Below are 16,912 nucleotides of genomic sequence, written 5' to 3'. Positions count from 1 at the left end.
CCTTGCTTCGCTATCAAATGAAGGGTGTCCTGAACAAAGGTGAATTCAGTCCAAGATTCAAAAGGAAAATTGTGAATTTGAGGCTTGTCCAATCAACCGCCAATTTGAAGTCCATAACTAATTCACAAGAATTCAAACAGATTATGAACAATTTAACAGATGCCTTTGACACACAGGATCAAATGATGATGCAATACATTCGTGATGTCTCGGCTATGTTATGCTTCGTCAGTGCTGTAAAAGAGAAAAAACAATTGAGCGCCATTTAGCAGCAGAGCGTGTTTTGTTGCGAGTGTTTTGCATTTGGGCATCAAAACTATACCCGTTACCTGACATTTCAACATGTCAAGCTGCAGGATATTAGATCAAAGCAAGAGCGAGCACGGAATGACCTTCTGGTTAATGGCTTTGGTGGTTCAGTCTCTGGCAAACCATACTTGACTAATCATGGCGACTTGGTAACCGAAACAACCATTAACAGAGAGGTAAGGGTCAGAGGGAGCCCCATGCAAGGTGGATTAAGCACCGATGAGAAGGCTGTTGATACCTTTGTAAAGACCAGTCATTTCATGGCTACTGTTCGAGCCATACTGAAAGTACGTTTGAATGTTTTGACGCAGTCCGTTCACAAAGAATCAACTGTTTGTGCGATAAAGAAGCACGAGGCAATGACCGAAGATCTTGTTTTGCAGCTTGATAAGTATTATGATCCATTCCTAGATGGTCCTGCAAGACATTTCAAAACTGGAGCCGAAATCGAGCCATCGGTCATTGAGGGACTTCTGAATTCATCTGCAGTAGGAGAAGCAATGTATGCTGAGTTTATTGACGAAAGACTCAAAGCCAAAGAAAGTAGGGTTAGTAAATTTGCATCAATAAAAATCCTAGGATCAAAACTGGCATGGAGCGGGCAAAAAGGTTTCCAAAGCCATAAGCATTCTCAAGGAGGACAGGCAAACATTTGGAGCACTTTTTGGTAAAGGCTACAAGTCCAAGAGACGCACATTCTTATCCTTTTACAACTGTTCCACTAGCTTTAGCATCACCTGACAGTGATCTCAGACAAGGCTGGAAAGTTGCATTATGAAATTCTCTGATAGAAGAATCTATAGCAGAAGTGCAAACACCTTTGTCTAAAGCAGCGTGGATAATTGACGGCATGGCTGCAGTAAGGTCAATCAAAAGTGAACCGACTTGGGAAGAGTATGCAAAGGCATACTTCAGATTCTGCACACCTGCAGCCTAAGATCTTCAGAAGTGGCAAATGAAGATAGGACAGGAAAGATTCGTAAATATCGAGTCAATATTCGTAAATGTTCAAATATCGGCATAAAAGCCTGTAGTATTTTGGCAGCATACTACAGAATCACTGGTTGTGATACGACGTCTTTTCCATTTGGAATTGGAAAATTAATATCATGGAAAAAGATGGTCAAATTGAGATGCTATAGTCTGCTGAACAACTTTGGTTCCACTCTTCCTTCCATCGGATTTTGTCTCTTGATAAAGAGTTCTTTCGAATTGTCATGTACGGAGGCAAAAAAGATGAATGCCATGTTGACACAATAATTCGAATGTACGAAAGGCAGAAAGTCAAGTCAAGTTTGGAAATGATGAAAATGGCTCCAGGCTCACATATGGCATCAATGCACAAAGCAGATGATTAACTTTCCTCTGTTGACTGAAACATGGGGATGGAAAGAAGTATACGTGCAACCAGTTTCCCCAAATAACAACCAGTCAGACACTGATAATGGAGCAGAAGTTGTTGGTGGAAGTGAAAACAGTGAAGCAGAAAGCACAGATGATAGTGACTATGACTTTGATGCTGACTCAGATGGAAGTTAGGATGACTTTTAGTTTTCAGTATTGAAATTTATGATGGAGTTGGACCATAATAGAACCTTTTTCGTTGCGTTTGTTTAACTTTTATATGGTTTCTGGCCACAGTTACTTTGTTTTATGGAGCGAAGCGCCAAAATTGTTGATTTGTTTAGTTCTGCCACTTTAAGAACACCATTTTGAATTTTTGATGATTAGTCATGACAACAAACATGCTTTTAACATAGTAGGTCACTTTGGTGCCAAGTGATGCTCGTCTTAGAAGACTATATCGATACATTGTAGCCAAAACATTGTAAAAAATTTGCCATTTTGAAAAATTCCGCCATTTTGAAATTTTCGGCAAATTTCAACATGCCCCAAGTCTTAATCTATTCCAGCATGTTTCTTGGCAAGGAATCAGAAGAGAAAACCTTGACAGGAAAAAAGGCCTAATTTTTCCAACAGATGACCTGTCTAAAATTCCCTCCCTCCGATTCACTCTACTACAATGTTGTTTTCGTTAGGTTCGGGGCACGTGTCCACGACTTTACGTCAGCCCCTGAAACTTGTCTCCAGACCTCTCCGCCACGGAAATGGAGAAATTTCACACTTTGCGCGTTAAATGCAGGAAAACGAAAAGAAAAACACTAATTTCGTGTCGATATTCGAAATCAGCACGATGAAAACTACTAATTAAATGATTTTCATTTTTCACTTCAGTTCCCCTTTAAAGTTTCTGAAATGGAAATACATAAACAAAGCAACAGGGCTCTTGCAATAATTAAGATATAAGACCTTATTTTTACAGGAATGAGAATTCCGCGTTTTCCGCGTTTTCGATTTTGAAAGAGGGTGAAAATCGAAAAAGCAGAAAACGCGGAAACTCTTAATAACCAATTATATTTGCTAATTTGATGACAAGACTCAGGCACCGCGGAGCAGGGGGGCCTTGGGGGGGGGGGGGGGGGGTTGGTGGGGCACAAATCTTCCACCATTTTCTTTATCTTTATCATGTTGAACTGTTATGTTAATAAGCCCAAACCCCTATGAGGTAAAATTATAGAGGATTTGAAGAAACAAACTTTACTTTAAACCAGAAGGAGAGAGAGGGACAGGAGAAGGGAACAGCCTGGCAAAAGCATACATTAAAATAACAAGAAGCCCTATCCAAAACACTTACTAACACTCTCTGTAACAACTTTCATCCAAGAAAACCTAACTACATTCACTATTATTTCCAAAGACATCAAATCAGCAAGTTAAGGCTTAATAGCATGACTTAACACCTAAATTTGAATAATACAATTGAAAGAAAATAAGAACCCTTAATGATTTCAAATTCTATAACATCTCTCATGAAAAAGCTCTGATAGAATTTCATTTGACCAGCATTTAATCTGCTCTGAAGGATTGCAGCTCAATGTAAGATGATTTCAAAAGTCATTATCTCATTTTTCTTTTTTAAGAAAAAACACAACAGTTTTCTAATTATACTTTAGTACATGAAATTTTATTTGGATATGAATGTTAAAGTGAATCAGACTTTAAATGTAAAGGTCAATAACCATTACAAGAAATTTTGAGCAAAAAAACCAAAAGCATCAACAAAATGTTTTTAAACAAAGCACTGAAACTAATAAAAATCAACACCAGTTTGTGAAAGACTATATACTAAAATGTTGATAATCTTTATATTATATAAATTAATATAAATTTGTTTAATGTAGAGTCATGGATATTTGCATTCTGCTTTGACTTCTGTGGTGTTTTGTCTTGATAGGAAAACTTTGGAACCAAAAATCAGGTAGTTAATTATGATACAGCATTTTGCTAAGCAATATAATTTCTTACAAGGTTGTAATCTACCTTTCAAATCAAGTATTTCAAAAAGTATTTTAAAATATGTAGCAAACTAAAAGAGCTATCAATAAACAAGACTTTTTTGCAGTGTATCATATGTTGTTTCAACCAAAGTTGAATATAATTTACTTTAAATAAATGCCTTCTTGATGCTAGAAACAGCCCTCCTTGCACTGCTGCAAGAAATCAGTTGCTTTGCAATTCATGCTTACCATTCTTCACTTTCTTCAAAAAGATTCTGCAATCTTAAGACATCAATATCATGTTTCCTTTTCTATATTGTTTTGAATCTTGCTTTATTAATGCTCTCAATTTAGTCACTGTTCCTAAAAGAATGTTAATTTTTTTGTTTGAAGAACCTCCTTTTCTTTGTTGCCAGAATGATTTCATTGATTCATCTTTTAACTGAAAATATTTTGCCAAAATGTTCTATAATTTTCCTTTGTAGACTTAGCCTTAAAAAGATTTTGCACTTTAAAGCATAGCAAAGATGGATATCGAATTATGTGTGATTAAAGCAGTGATTCATTATGTGAGTCTATGTCAGCAGTGATTCATGAGAGCATAATGGTCCAAGGAATTTTTTCAAGTTGAAACGACAATTATGACTTTATATTCACCCTTATTTTAGTTATGGTATTTATACAATTCAGAAGACTTGGTCCTCAAAATGAATTCTCTCCCTTCATCATACACTCGCTGTTTCATACCTATTTTCCCTGCACCATTCAAAAATGGCTACGTTGCTGCCCTTTATTTTTAATTTTTATGGTTCATTCTACATTTAAATGTTCTTCTGAATCGATGTTCATTAAAAAGTTTTAAATTTTTGCAGTTTCACATTCAGTTCGACATCAGATCAAGAGTAGACAGCCTTGAATTGCTTGCAAAAAATCTCTTCCTCTATTTTTTTAATAGATATCGAGGCCGAGATTGCCCTTAATCTAATTTCAATCATAAAATTTATTTTCCCATAAGATACTGACATTAATATATATGCATTAACCCACAGAATGAATACATTACAGAACTTTCCTTCCGTCTGCAGATAATCTATCAACTAATTCTTTACTTAATTTTTGGGTGTGGCCTTTGATAAAGGGCGTGTTTGTGTGGCTTTCTTATTTTGCCTCCCCCACTTCTGATCTGCTTCATACGTAGCTTGATGTAGGACACAGCTGCATATTGTTTTGTGGGTTTTAAGGATATCACTTAAATATTGAGAGTTTAGGAAAAATTTAGGACAATATCCTCACTTGTTTAATTTCCTCCGAATTCTTCCAAACTAAAGCTGTAATGTGATGCCAATGATTAAGTTTTAATGCAAAACATTATATATTACTTTTAATTACCATGACATTACCTTTACTAATGCTGCATTTGGAATCATTTTGAAGATATCCTCTTAGCAACGATACTACCCTTTCATAAGAAAACCTCCTCTCTCAGCTCCTTCCAACCAATATCAATTTTTTGCCAACTTGGTTTTGAAAACAATTTTTTTTGCTTTTTAGAACTTTGAAAAAATGTTAACAATGTAAAAGCCATCTAGGGTGTCGATATTTTGATTTAAATGACTCTTTAATTTCAGACTTTCTTGATAACGTTCTCCAGAACTCTTTTATTCATAAACTGTTTGGTTTCTTTGGTCCTTCAGTTCTTCCTTTTAGCTCTGGACTTTGTTCTCTTGGACAAAAGTTCAGAAACTTTAATTTTCTTAAACTTAATTGAAATATTTTTTCAACTACTTCCAATGTTATTTTTCTTGGTTAAAATCCTAGGGCTCACAAAATCCTCTTCAAAGCCTCACCAATTTAGCCAGTTGATGCTATGAAGACCTAGAGACTGGATATGAATAGGATTTGGACTGAAACTTCGTAAAAAGGTTGATGGCTTTGGCAGGTATGTCGGTTGCCTTTCCTTCAAATATTACCTAAAACTTACAAACTTAAATAGCGTGGATCCTTGTGCTTTTATTCTGACGTGTAGACCTTTTATTTTCTTAGGAAAATTTTTATTTTCAAATTAGCATCATATTTCAAAAAATATTTTTTCCTTGTGAATTAAAATTAATTTATGACTTACTATACATTGCTTTGTTGAAAAGTCTCTTACTGTTCTTAGCTTTGTAAAAAAAAGTCTCTAAAAACGTTTGCATTTCTGTGTCCTTTCGCATGAATTTTTATTTCTAACTTACTGCTGGTAGCTACGTTGCTGTTGGGAGCTTTGCTCTAGAGTTTTTCTAAAATCCTTCGTTGATTTTATTTTTTTGCCTGTCAATTTTTATTGCAAAGTTGCTATAAGGAGTTTTGCTTTAGAGTTTCTCTAAAATCCTTCGTGGTTTTTATTTTCTTGCCTGTCAATTTTTATTGCAAAGTTTCTGTAAGGAGTTTTGCTTTAGAGTTTCTCTAAAATTCTTCGCGTTGTTTTTATTTTCTTGCATGTCAATTTTTATTGTAAAGTTGCTCTAGGGAGCTTTGCTTTAGAGTTTCTTTAAAAGCCTTCCTTGATTTTATTGTTTTTCTTTTTCAATTTCTAAAACTACGTTGCTGTAGGGAGCTTTGCTTTAGAGTCTCTCCAAAATCCTTCGTTGTTTTTATTTTGTTGCCTGTCAATTTTTATTGCAAAGTTGCTGTAGGGAGCTTTGCTCTAGAGTTTCTCTAAAATCCTTCGTTGATTTTATTTTTTTGCCTGTCAATTTTTATTGCAAAGTTGCTGTAGGGAGCTTTGGTTTAGAGTTTCTCTAAAAATCTTCGTTGTTTTTATATTCTTACCTATCACTTTTTATTACTACGTTGCTGTAGGGAGCTTTGCTTTAGAGTTTCTCTAAAAATCTTTGTTGATTTTGTATTCTTACCTATCACTTTTTATTGCTACATTGATGTAGAGAGCTTTGCTTTAGAGTTTCTCTAAAAATCTTCGCTGATTTTACATTCTTACCTATCACTATTTATTGCTACATTGATGTAGAGAGCTTTGCTTTAGAGTTTCTCTAAAAATCTTCGTTGTTTTTATATTCTTACCTATCACTTTTTATTACTACGTTGCTGTAGAGAGCTTTGCTTTAGACTTTCTCTAAAAATCTTCGTTGAATTTATATTCTTACCTATCACTTTTTATTACTATGTTGCTGTAAAGAGCTTTGCTTTAGAGTCTCTCCAAAATCCTTCGTTGTTTTTATTTTGTTGCCTGTCAATTTTTATTGCAAAGTTGCTGTAGGGAGCTTTGCTCTAGAGTTTCTCTAAAATCCTTCGTTGATTTTATTTTTTTGCCTTTCAATTTTTATTGCAAAGTTGCTGTAGGGAGCTTTGCTCTAGAGTTTTCTCCAAAATCCTTCGTTGTTTTTATTTTCTTGCCTGTCAATTTTTATTGTAAAGTTGCTCTAGGGAGCTTTGCTTTAGAGTTTCTCCAAAATCCTTCGTTGTTTTTATTTTGTTGCCTTTCAATTTTTATTGCAAAGTTGCTGTAGGGAGCTTTGCTCTAGAGTTTCTCTAAAATCCTTCGTTGATTTTATTTTTTTGCCTGTCAATTTTTATTGCAAAGTTGCTGTAGGGAGCTTTGCTTTAGACTTTCTCTAAAAATCTTCGTTGTTTTTATATTCTTACCTATCACTTTGTATTGCTACATTGATGTAGAGAGCTTTGCTTTAGACTTTCTCTAAAAATCTTCGTTGTTTTTATATTCTTACCTATCACTATTTATTGCTACATTGATGTAGAGAGCTTTGCTTTAGAGTTTCTCTAAAAATCTTCGTTGTTTTTATATTCTTACCTATCACTTTGTATTGCTACATTGATGTAGAGAGCTTTGCTTTAGACTTTCTCTAAAAATCTTCGTTGTTTTTATATTCTTACCTATCACTTTTTATTGCTACATTGATGTAGAGAGCTTTGCTTTAGAGTTTCTCTAAAAATCTTCGTTGATTTTACATTCTTACCTATCACTATTTATTGCTACATTGATGTAGAGAGCTTTGCTTTAGACTTTCTCTAAAAATCTTTGTTGATTTTATATTCTTACCTATCACTTTTTATTGCTACATTGATGTAGAGAGCTTTGCTTTAGACTTTCTCTAAAAATCTTCGTTGTTTTTATATTCTTACCTATCACTTTTTATTGCAACGTTGCTGTAGAGAGCTTTGCTTAAGACTTTCTCTAAAAATCTTTGTTGATTTTATATTCTTACCTATCACTTTTTATTGCTACATTGATGTAGAGAGCTTTGCTTTAGAGTTTCTCTAAAAATCTTTGTTGTTTTTATATTCTTACCTATCACTTTTTATTACTACATTGATGTAGGGAGCTTTGCTTTAGACTTTCTCTAAAAATCTTCGTTGTTTTTATATTCTTACCTATCACTTTTATTACTACATTGATGTAGAGGGCTTTGCTTTAGACTTTCTCTAAAAATCTTCCTTGTTTTTATATTCTTACCTATCACTTTTTATTACTACGTTGCTGTAGAGAGCTTTGCTTTAGAGTTTCTCTAAAAATCTTTGTTGATTTTATATTCTTACCTATCACTTTTATTACTACATTGATGTAGAGAGCTTTGCTTTAGAGTTTCTCTAAAAATCTTCGTTGTTTTTATATTCTTACCTATCACTTTTATTACTACATTGATGTAGAGAACTTTGCTTTAGACTTTCTCTAAAAATCTTCGTTGTTTTTATATTCTTACCTATCACTTTTTATTACTACGTTGCTGTAAAGAGCTTTGCTTTAGAGTTTCTCTAAAAATCTTTGTTGATTTTATATTCTTACCTATCACTTTTTATTGCTACATTGATGTAGAGAGCTTTGCTTTAGAGTTTCTCTAAAATATTTGTTGATTCTACATTCTTACCTATCACTTTTTATTGCAACGTTGCTGTAGAGAGCTTTGCTTTAGAGTTTCTCTAAAAATCTTTGTTGATTTTATATTCTTACCTATCACTTTTTATTGCTACATTGATGTAGAGAGCTTTGCTTTAGACTTTCTCTAAAAATCTTTGTTGATTTTATATTCTTACCTATCACTTTTTATTGCTACATTGATGTAGAGAGCTTTGCTTTAGAGTTTCTCTAAAAATCTTTGTTGATTTTATATTCTTACCTATCACTTTTTATTGCTACATTGATGTAGAGAGCTTTGCTTTAGAGTTTCTCTAAAAATCTTTGTTGATTTTATATTCTTACCTATCACTTTTTATTGCTACATTGATATAGAGAGCTTTGCTTTAGAGTTTCTCTAAAAATCTTTGTTGTTTTTATATTCTTACCTATCACTTTTTATTACTACATTGATGTAGGGAGCTTTGCTTTAGACTTTCTCTAAAAATCTTCGTTGTTTTTATATTCTTACCTATCACTTTTATTACTAAATTGATGTAGAGAGCTTTGCTTTAGACTTTCTCTAAAAATCCTCGTTGTTTTTATATTCTTACCTATCACTTTTTATTACTACGTTGCTGTAGAGAGCTTTGCTTTAGACTTTCTCTAAAAATCTTCGTTGTTTTTATATTCTTACCTATCACTTTTTATTACTACGTTGCTGTAAAGAGCTTTGCTTTAGAGTTTCTCTAAAACTCTTTGTTGATTTTATATTCTTACCTATCACTTTTTATTGCTACATTGATGTAGAGAGCTTTGCTTTAGAGTTTCTCTAAAAATCTTTGTTGATTTTATATTCTTACCTATCACTTTTTATTGCTACATTGATGTAGAGAGCTTTGCTTTAGACTTTCTCTAAAAATCTTCCTTGTTTTTATATTCTTACCTATCACTTTTTATTGCTACATTGATGTAGAGAGCTTTGCTTTAGACTTTCTCTAAAAATCTTTGTTGTTTTTATATTCTGACCTATCACTTTTTATTACTACGTTGCTGTAGAGAGCTTTGCTTTAGAGTTTCTCTAAAAATCTTTGTTGATTTTATATTCTTACCTATCAGTTTTTATTGCTACATTGATGTAGAGAGCTTTGCTTTAGAGTTTCTCTAAAAGCCTTCATTGATTTTATTTTGTTGTCTTTCAATTCCTATTGCTACGTTGCTGTAGAGAGCTTTGTTTTAGAGTTTCTCTAAAAATCTTTGTTGATTTTATATTCTTACCTATTACTTTTTATTGCTACATTGATGTAGAGAGCTTTGCTTTAGAGTTTCTCTAAAAATCTTCGTTGATTTTATATTCTTACCTATCACTTTTTATTACTACGTTTCTGTAGAGAGCTTTGCGTTAGAGTTTCTCTAAAAGCCTTCGTTGATTTTATTTTGATGTCTCTCAATTCCTATTGCTACGTTGCTGTAGGGAGCTTTACTTTAGAGTTTCTCTAAAAGCCTTCGTTGATTTTATTTTGATGTCTCTCAATTCCTATTGCTACGTTGCTGTAGGGAGCTTTACTTTAGAGTTTCTCTAAAAGCCTTCGTTGATTTTATTTTGATGTCTCTCAATTCCTAATGCTACGTTGCTGTAGGGCGCTTTGCTTTAGAGTTTCTCTAAAAGCCTTCGTTTATTTTATTTTGTTGTCTCTCGATTCCTATTGCTACGTTGCTGTAGGGAGCTTTACTTTAGAGTTTCTCTAAAAGCCTTCGTTTATTTTATTTTGTTGTCTCTCAATTCCTATTGCTACGTTGCTGTAGGGAGCTTTACTTTAGAGTTTCTCTAAAAGCCTTCGTTGATTTTATTTTGATGTCTCTCAATTCCTATTGCTACGTTGCTGTAGGGAGCTTTACTTTAGAGTTTCTCTAAAAGCCTTCGTTTATTTTATTTTGATGTCTCTCAATTCCTATTGCTACGTTGCTGTAGGGAGCTTTGCTTTAGAGTTTCTCTAAAAATCTTCGTTTATTTTATTTTGTTGTCTCTCAATTCCTATTGCTACGTTGCTGTAGGGAGCTTTACTTTAGAGTTTCTCTAAAAGCCTTCGTTGATTTTATTTTGTTGTCTCTCGATTCCTATTGCTACGTTGCTGTAGGGAGCTTTGCTTTAGAGTTTCTCTAAAAGCCTTCGTTTATTTTATTTTGATGTCTCTCAATTCCTAATGCTACGTTGCTGTAGGGCGCTTTGCTTTAGAGTTTCTCTAAAAGCCTTCGTTTATTTTATTTTGTTGCCTCTCAATTCTTATTGCTACGTTGCTGTAGGAAGCTTTGCTTTAGAGTTTCTCTAAAAGCCTTCGTTTATTTTTTTTTGTTGTCTCTCGATTTCTATTGCTACGTTGCTGTAGGAAGCTTTGCTTTTTTTTTTTTTGAGTTTCTTTGAAAGTCTTTGTACAGCACATTAAAATTTTCTTTTACCCTCAGTAACTTATGCTGCATCTTTGCTTGTTTTTTACATTTTATCATTATCAGCATTTTTCATAAAGAGATAAGTTTGCACTTTGGCAGTATCCAGGACGGCGTGCAATCTCCTCAAACCCCCAAAAGGATAAAATTTCCGCCTTTTTCTGTTCACGTAAATATAATCAAAACCTTTGGTACCAAATGGATGCAAGAAAGGCATGTATTTTTTTCATCATTCTATAAGCCTTTCTGGGCGGGTTATTAAACGCTCCTAGAAAATATTCCATATTCTCAAGCCTGCGAGTTGCTTTTTTCGGTGAGTAGCCTTTCCCTCTTCCATGTTCCATTCTGTGTAGTAGGAAAAGCACCCTTTAGCGCGATATGTTTATGTTGAAACTCCAAATATTTACTTGTTATTTTTCTCTGGGGGTGCTCCCTGCTAACCACCTTCAAACAAAGGTATATCCACAGGATAGTTGGGTCGGGAGATTGCGTAAGAACACAACAAAATTGATGCCTCTGGGGTATACAACAGATACAACTTGGATGCCATAAAAGTCATTGATAAATTACTATCTGAGGCATCAACAAACTGTTGTACAAGCAGGAAATCGCAAATTTTATTAAACTGTCACTAATGATGATTATTTGCAAAATTATCAATGATCAAGGTCGAATAATTATAAATACAACCAATGACAATGATCAAATGACAATGGCTAATATCAAGTCTGCACAGAAAACCGATAGCAGAGTTTTGGATCGAAAATCACTAGAGAGGCGAAACCAAATAGCCAATCACGCGCCAATACTCCTTTTAGGTCATTTTCGATCCAGCAAAGAGCTCAATTCCCGGCAAACTTTTCCAATACTATATCAAAACTGGTGCATCAAATAAATATTTCATCGCAAAGAGACCATTGAGATATCATTAGAAAAACTTTCAAACGACTTCTATAAGCTCTTTATTGAAGTTGCCAACTTTGGTTACGAATAGATTTGACTGAGTTTGCGAACTTGATTTTGCTTACGACAGAAAAAACGCAAGCCCTTCTGTTTAAAACAAACCATGATTTTCATAACATCAAATTTAGAACAACAAAATGCTTACTAAAAACTTTTGCAGTATTCAATGGAAGAAGTATGTGCTTGGAGGGGCGCCTTTGAAGGGGACTCGTGAGCCCAAGTTTCGTAAGAGGAATTCCTTCTTTAAAGTTACGGTAAACGTTTTTGAGACAATATTTGGTATTCTCTCCCTAAAATCCAAACTATTAACGGAATCAGATTAAACTATACACCATTTGATGCACAAGCATTTTGTAATTGCAACCATATCAAAATAATTGGCAAATAATGTAGAATGATCCTTTCCAGGCAAGTTTATTGCTTAAATGAGTGTACCACCTTCAAAAGCTATTTTGTACCATTGCGTTTGGGGTATAAAATCTGACTTATATCAGCAGAAAGCGCAGATCCTAAGCTACCAAATTGAGTCTCAAATTTTTTAAATTACTCTTTCCCTTGAAAATATGCCCTTTCAAATATTGGCAATTGGCAATGTGAATTTTTCTTCCCTCACATAGCTGTACTTGGCTATAAAAGACGGACCAGAGCAAATACAAAAATTTTGAGACAAACTTTGCTTACCCGACATTTGTCCTGGCCGTGTGCAAATTGTTGAGCCATTCAATTGGTTCCTTAGGTACAAAATAGCTGATTTTACTGATTGCACTTGCAAGATACACCCGTAAACCACAGTGTAATCCGGGTCAAGTCAATATAGTCCAGTCAATTTGTGGTGTAAGCTCAAACAAATTGCAACAGGAATGAATACATGCTAAAAAGATTACAAAATGTATTTATACCTCGAGCAAAAAAGTCCTAGAAAATCATTGAAGTGGAACATTGGAAAATTTAAATGCCATTTAAGGTAGTACATTGGCTAAATTTTGAAATATGGTGAATGCTGCAAAATATGGTCTTCTACCAAATTAGGCGTTTTTAGAGTCGCTCAGTAATTATGCAATCGTCTTAACTCGTCTTAATTCGTCTTACCTATCTACAAAATGATTTTCGCTTTGCAAAGTCTCATGAAATTTGGACTAACAAGGGTATTATTTCTCTATTTTGAGTCTTGAATGCGATTGACGCTTTTGATTTCAAGCCAAAATACGAAAACAACCAAACTATACCAAACCAAACCAAACCAAATTATCTAAATAATCAAAAACGAAAAATTATCAAACAAATTAATTAGATATTGGTCATTCTAAATTATTCACAAACTGTCCTCCAAATTTTCTTCCATATCTGCCTGCATGGCGTTCTCGCAGCTCACTCCGCGGCATTCTCCGCAACACGTTGTGCAAATCAGTTTGCAAAGGCATCATTTTCCCTTTTTCAATGATCCACCCTCATTCTGTAGGATCGAGATCTTTTCCTTTCCATTGCATTACTTGAGCGAAAACTCGATAACTGTGATACTTAGCAGCAGAAGAGGTGGGTGGAAGTACCTGTGGGCTGATAGCAGATTTACCAGAAATAGCTTTATTACAGAAGGTATTGTAACGCAAGGCATCGAGTCCTTCACCTTCCTTTCCTTTATATAAGCAAACGAGAGCATGCTCGCCAGCAGATGCTATTTCCTCAGTGTTGGCAAGATCATTCTGGAACACTGCAGCCTGTCGTTGTAAGTGTTTATTTTGTTGGAATATCTTCAACGATAACCCTTTACCGATGCCATACAAGCTAGATGTTGTGTCGCACCCAAGAATGACATGTAGGAACAAAATATTGTTGCATATATCTTTGCCCAACAATTCCTTACATAGTTTAATATCCCAGACATTTGTACCTCTAGCATTCTGCTTGGACTCAGAGTAGAAGTAGATTTTTTTCGACTCTTTGTTTGCGTGGTAAATGAGCAAAATTAGCAAATCTGTGTCTTCACCAATCACCGCCTTCTCTTCTTCCACTGAGGCCTCAATCCCTTTTTGAACAATCAGAAGATCAGCATCAGCATCAGCCTGGTAGACATCACAGCCCTCTGCCTTCAACTTTGCTGCAAGCATGTTGATAAACCTTTGCTTGTTTTCTTCTCAGCTAGGGTCCTACATGAATGTCTCCATCTGTTTCCTTTGGGTGCTTTTTTGCATCAAGTGTAATGGCCTGGTTTGCTCTTTTGAACACAAAATCTTTGCAATATTGACCTGTCATCTTTTCAAGAATCTTGTTTCCAACTTCTTTTGGAACGTCAGCATTGACTGTATCTATTGCTGTTACCCCTGTCACAATGTTGCGAAGACTGCAGTCGTCACTAAATGGATCTCTTACCTGAAAGAATGAAAGAAGTGAATTTGTGTCTTTCAAATCTCTGCTAATTCTCGCTTCTGACGTATCTTTATGTTGCTCACTGCTGCTGAAAGTAACTTCAGTAAACTCTTGCATAGCTTCATTGATCTCAGCAGTTGCTGGCATGGATAACAACCAGATCAGCCTCTGTGTTTCGGACATTCCCCTTCCTCTTGTCAAGCCACCAGAGGTTTTAAGGTTTCGCATCAAAACTTGTTCTATGATGAGGTCTGAGGATAATCCAGCCCAATAACGATCAGAGCGTCTGATAACATGGAATCCCTTCTCAAAGGCATCATGGACACGTGGATGATCATCCTTTAGCTTGCTCATTTCTTGCAAATATATTCGTGCACTCTTGGTGTAGAGGTTGTGTCCCGAGGCGGCAAAGTAAGGCAACATAGCTTGAACAGTTTGCAAGTGCAGGTTCCAATCTCCGGTCCTCTCAGCTTTGATAAATGTGCGAAGAATCTGTATCATTTCAAGGTACTGCAACCAAAGCTTTCCTGTCCTGGAATTGCTTGAAGACGATTTGGCATCGAGTATCTTCTGCCTTACATCCTCAAGATCATGTGATTGACAAACATATCCCATAGAAACCCTTCCTTGCATCAGTGACTCAAACATATCTTTCAAATTCCTCAAATCACTGGATACTTCTGGGGTTTCTAACTCAGCAGCTGCCTCTGCACCTCTGTCACGCTGTTGAGCCTCTGGAGCCTCTCCTTTTGTATCGGCAGCATCCTGCTCTCTGTCAGCATCTGTAGGCAATGGTACATCACAGGCTTTCGATAACAAAATAGCATTAAGAGCTGTTTCGACTAACTGATGGCCACGTACTGCTCGGGAGATAGCTTTACCAGTGAGAATATGTGGGACAACATTATCAGCATATATAAGCTCGAGAGATTCTTGCAATCCTGATCCTCTCATGAGATATCCAATACTTCCGAGGAAACTCATTTCTGTATGAAAAGCTCCAAGTCGCAAAATTATTTGATGCAAAGGGCTATCAATTGGCTCCCCTTTGATGATACAAATGGCTTTCCACCATAGCGGCTGATCAAAAGTGAGAATCGGTGTCACATCATATTTTTTGGCATGGCGAGAAACGAAGTCTAAGGTAGGGTGAATACAAGTGACATTGCTGGGATCCAAATCGATCATTGGCAAAAAGATAACAGATGACTTGCCTGGATACTCCCCCTGGTGGCACCATTGCATTGTTCCAGACCATGATGGCCTTCTTGGGTTCAGCAACCAAGAAACTTGCCATAAGAGATCCAATTTTAATGTTGGATCAACAATTTCATTTGAGAGCAACTGATCTTACCTGACGTTGAATTGGTTATTGGCTATATTGTACTGCTTGATGTTAATTACACCGATGACTGCTATTTCATCAGATGATATGTTGCATCGCCTTGGGATAAATGTTGAAGGACGGGCAGCACTCCTTGGGGTGATAGTGGCAATTATTCCCATTCCATGAAAAGTATTTCTTCCGTCAATAGTTCTAATGTTGTGATCGACGTTGTCTGCAACATATTGAACTAGCGTTTGTCCCTCAGGGATACTCAGCTCAACTCCATCTTTGATAGCTGCACTCCTTTCGTATACTTGCACTTCTGAATAGGAACAACAAAATCCATGCCTATGAAGTGAGTCGACCAGAAATCTCGATCCAAAGTGGTGGTGCATTTGAACCCCAAGACCAAGTTGTAAAGGTGCAATCAATGTTCTAGGTCTCGCCGCCTGCATGATTGCTTGACCAATTGAGGCAGTCTTACTTTTTTTTATCTTTTCCAACAAGAATTGTGTCAAGTAACAAGATCAGTGACTCTGGTAGGTAGGACATTGCATTTTCCATAGATGATATATCACTGTTGCTTGCATAATATTCCTTTGAGGTGGGACATGACTTAATGGCATTCTTTAGGCATGTTGCCGCTGTTTTAACAACTCTCATCTCTTTTTCCTTAACGTCCTCCTTCTTTGGCTCATTATAGAACTTTTGCAGAATTTTTGCAGCAAAGGGTCGCATGGTTACAACATCAGTTCTTCCATCCAGCACTGTGAAAATAGCATCTTCTCCGAAACGTTCTTTGATCCTCTTCTTCATGTATACAGCACTGTATGAAGAAGTTTTAGATTCCTGAAGGAAGTCAGCCATTTTTTCAACTAAATCTTTAACGGTGAGCTGTTCCTCGTCATTTTGTTCAAAAAATTTCATAGCCCTTTCAAAGGCATAATTTTGCATTTCTTCCAATGGTCTGCCACGCTTCGTCTTCTTTTGAGGTGCTGCGCCTTCTTGATTTGATGTGAAAACTAAAGGGATTCCTTTTCTTGTCCTGAAGTTTACACTGCATTTTTGGTGGTACAAAGCATCTGCAGCGTGAAGATCAATAGCCGATTCAATTCTCGCAGCGACCTTTCTTGCCCATTCATCATTTCTTTCATTGCATATTTCGGAAACTGTATCTGAAATTCGAAGGTCCTCACCGGTACAAGAGAAAAGTCCTTCTTCTTCCCTTGGTAGCGGTCCCCCTCACCACAAAACAGACAGTGCTCTTTAAAGTTGAATTTCTGAGCTTCAGATCGAAGTAAACGCTTGCCCCTTGCT

At 35.7% G+C, this 16,912-nt stretch overlaps 1 protein-coding gene and 1 long non-coding RNA gene across 2 annotated transcripts in view; one reads left to right on the top strand and one right to left on the bottom strand.

Moving 5' to 3' along the window:
* LOC148960225 (uncharacterized) overlaps positions 1 to 16,912 on the top strand; it is a 28,835-nt gene that overhangs the window by 9,770 nt on the left and 2,153 nt on the right. Inside the window, exon 2 of the long non-coding RNA XR_016145320.1 lies at positions 5,466 to 5,586. This is a non-coding gene — a long non-coding RNA (uncharacterized LOC148960225). The remainder of the gene's footprint in view (positions 1 to 5,465; positions 5,587 to 16,912) is intronic.
* Positions 12,723 to 15,595, bottom strand: LOC148960226 (uncharacterized). Its single transcript, XM_089108586.1, has 2 exons — positions 14,056 to 15,595; positions 12,723 to 14,024 (listed from the first exon to the last, which is right to left on the bottom strand). Exons 1-2 carry the CDS (start codon positions 15,511 to 15,513, stop codon positions 13,353 to 13,355), a joined length of 2,130 nt encoding a protein of 709 aa, XP_088964712.1. The 5' UTR covers positions 15,514 to 15,595; the 3' UTR covers positions 12,723 to 13,352.

This window comes from Rhopilema esculentum, chromosome 5 (genome assembly GCF_057945365.1).
Source record: "Rhopilema esculentum isolate cy_ngs chromosome 5, ASM5794536v1, whole genome shotgun sequence".
NCBI lineage: Eukaryota > Metazoa > Cnidaria > Scyphozoa > Rhizostomeae > Rhizostomatidae > Rhopilema > Rhopilema esculentum.
This window is presented reverse-complemented; position numbering and strand designations above follow the sequence as displayed.

Bases quoted from the DNA above. Each gene is read 5' to 3' on its own strand.
- LOC148960226 (XM_089108586.1), bottom strand. From the start codon at position 15,513: ATGCAATGGTGCCACCAGGGGGAGTATCCAGGCAAGTCATCTGTTATC. The intron at 14,025-14,055 runs CATGTAGGACCC...GAAGAAAACAAG, and splicing joins AGGAAACAGATGGAGACATT to CAAAGGTTTATCAACATGCT.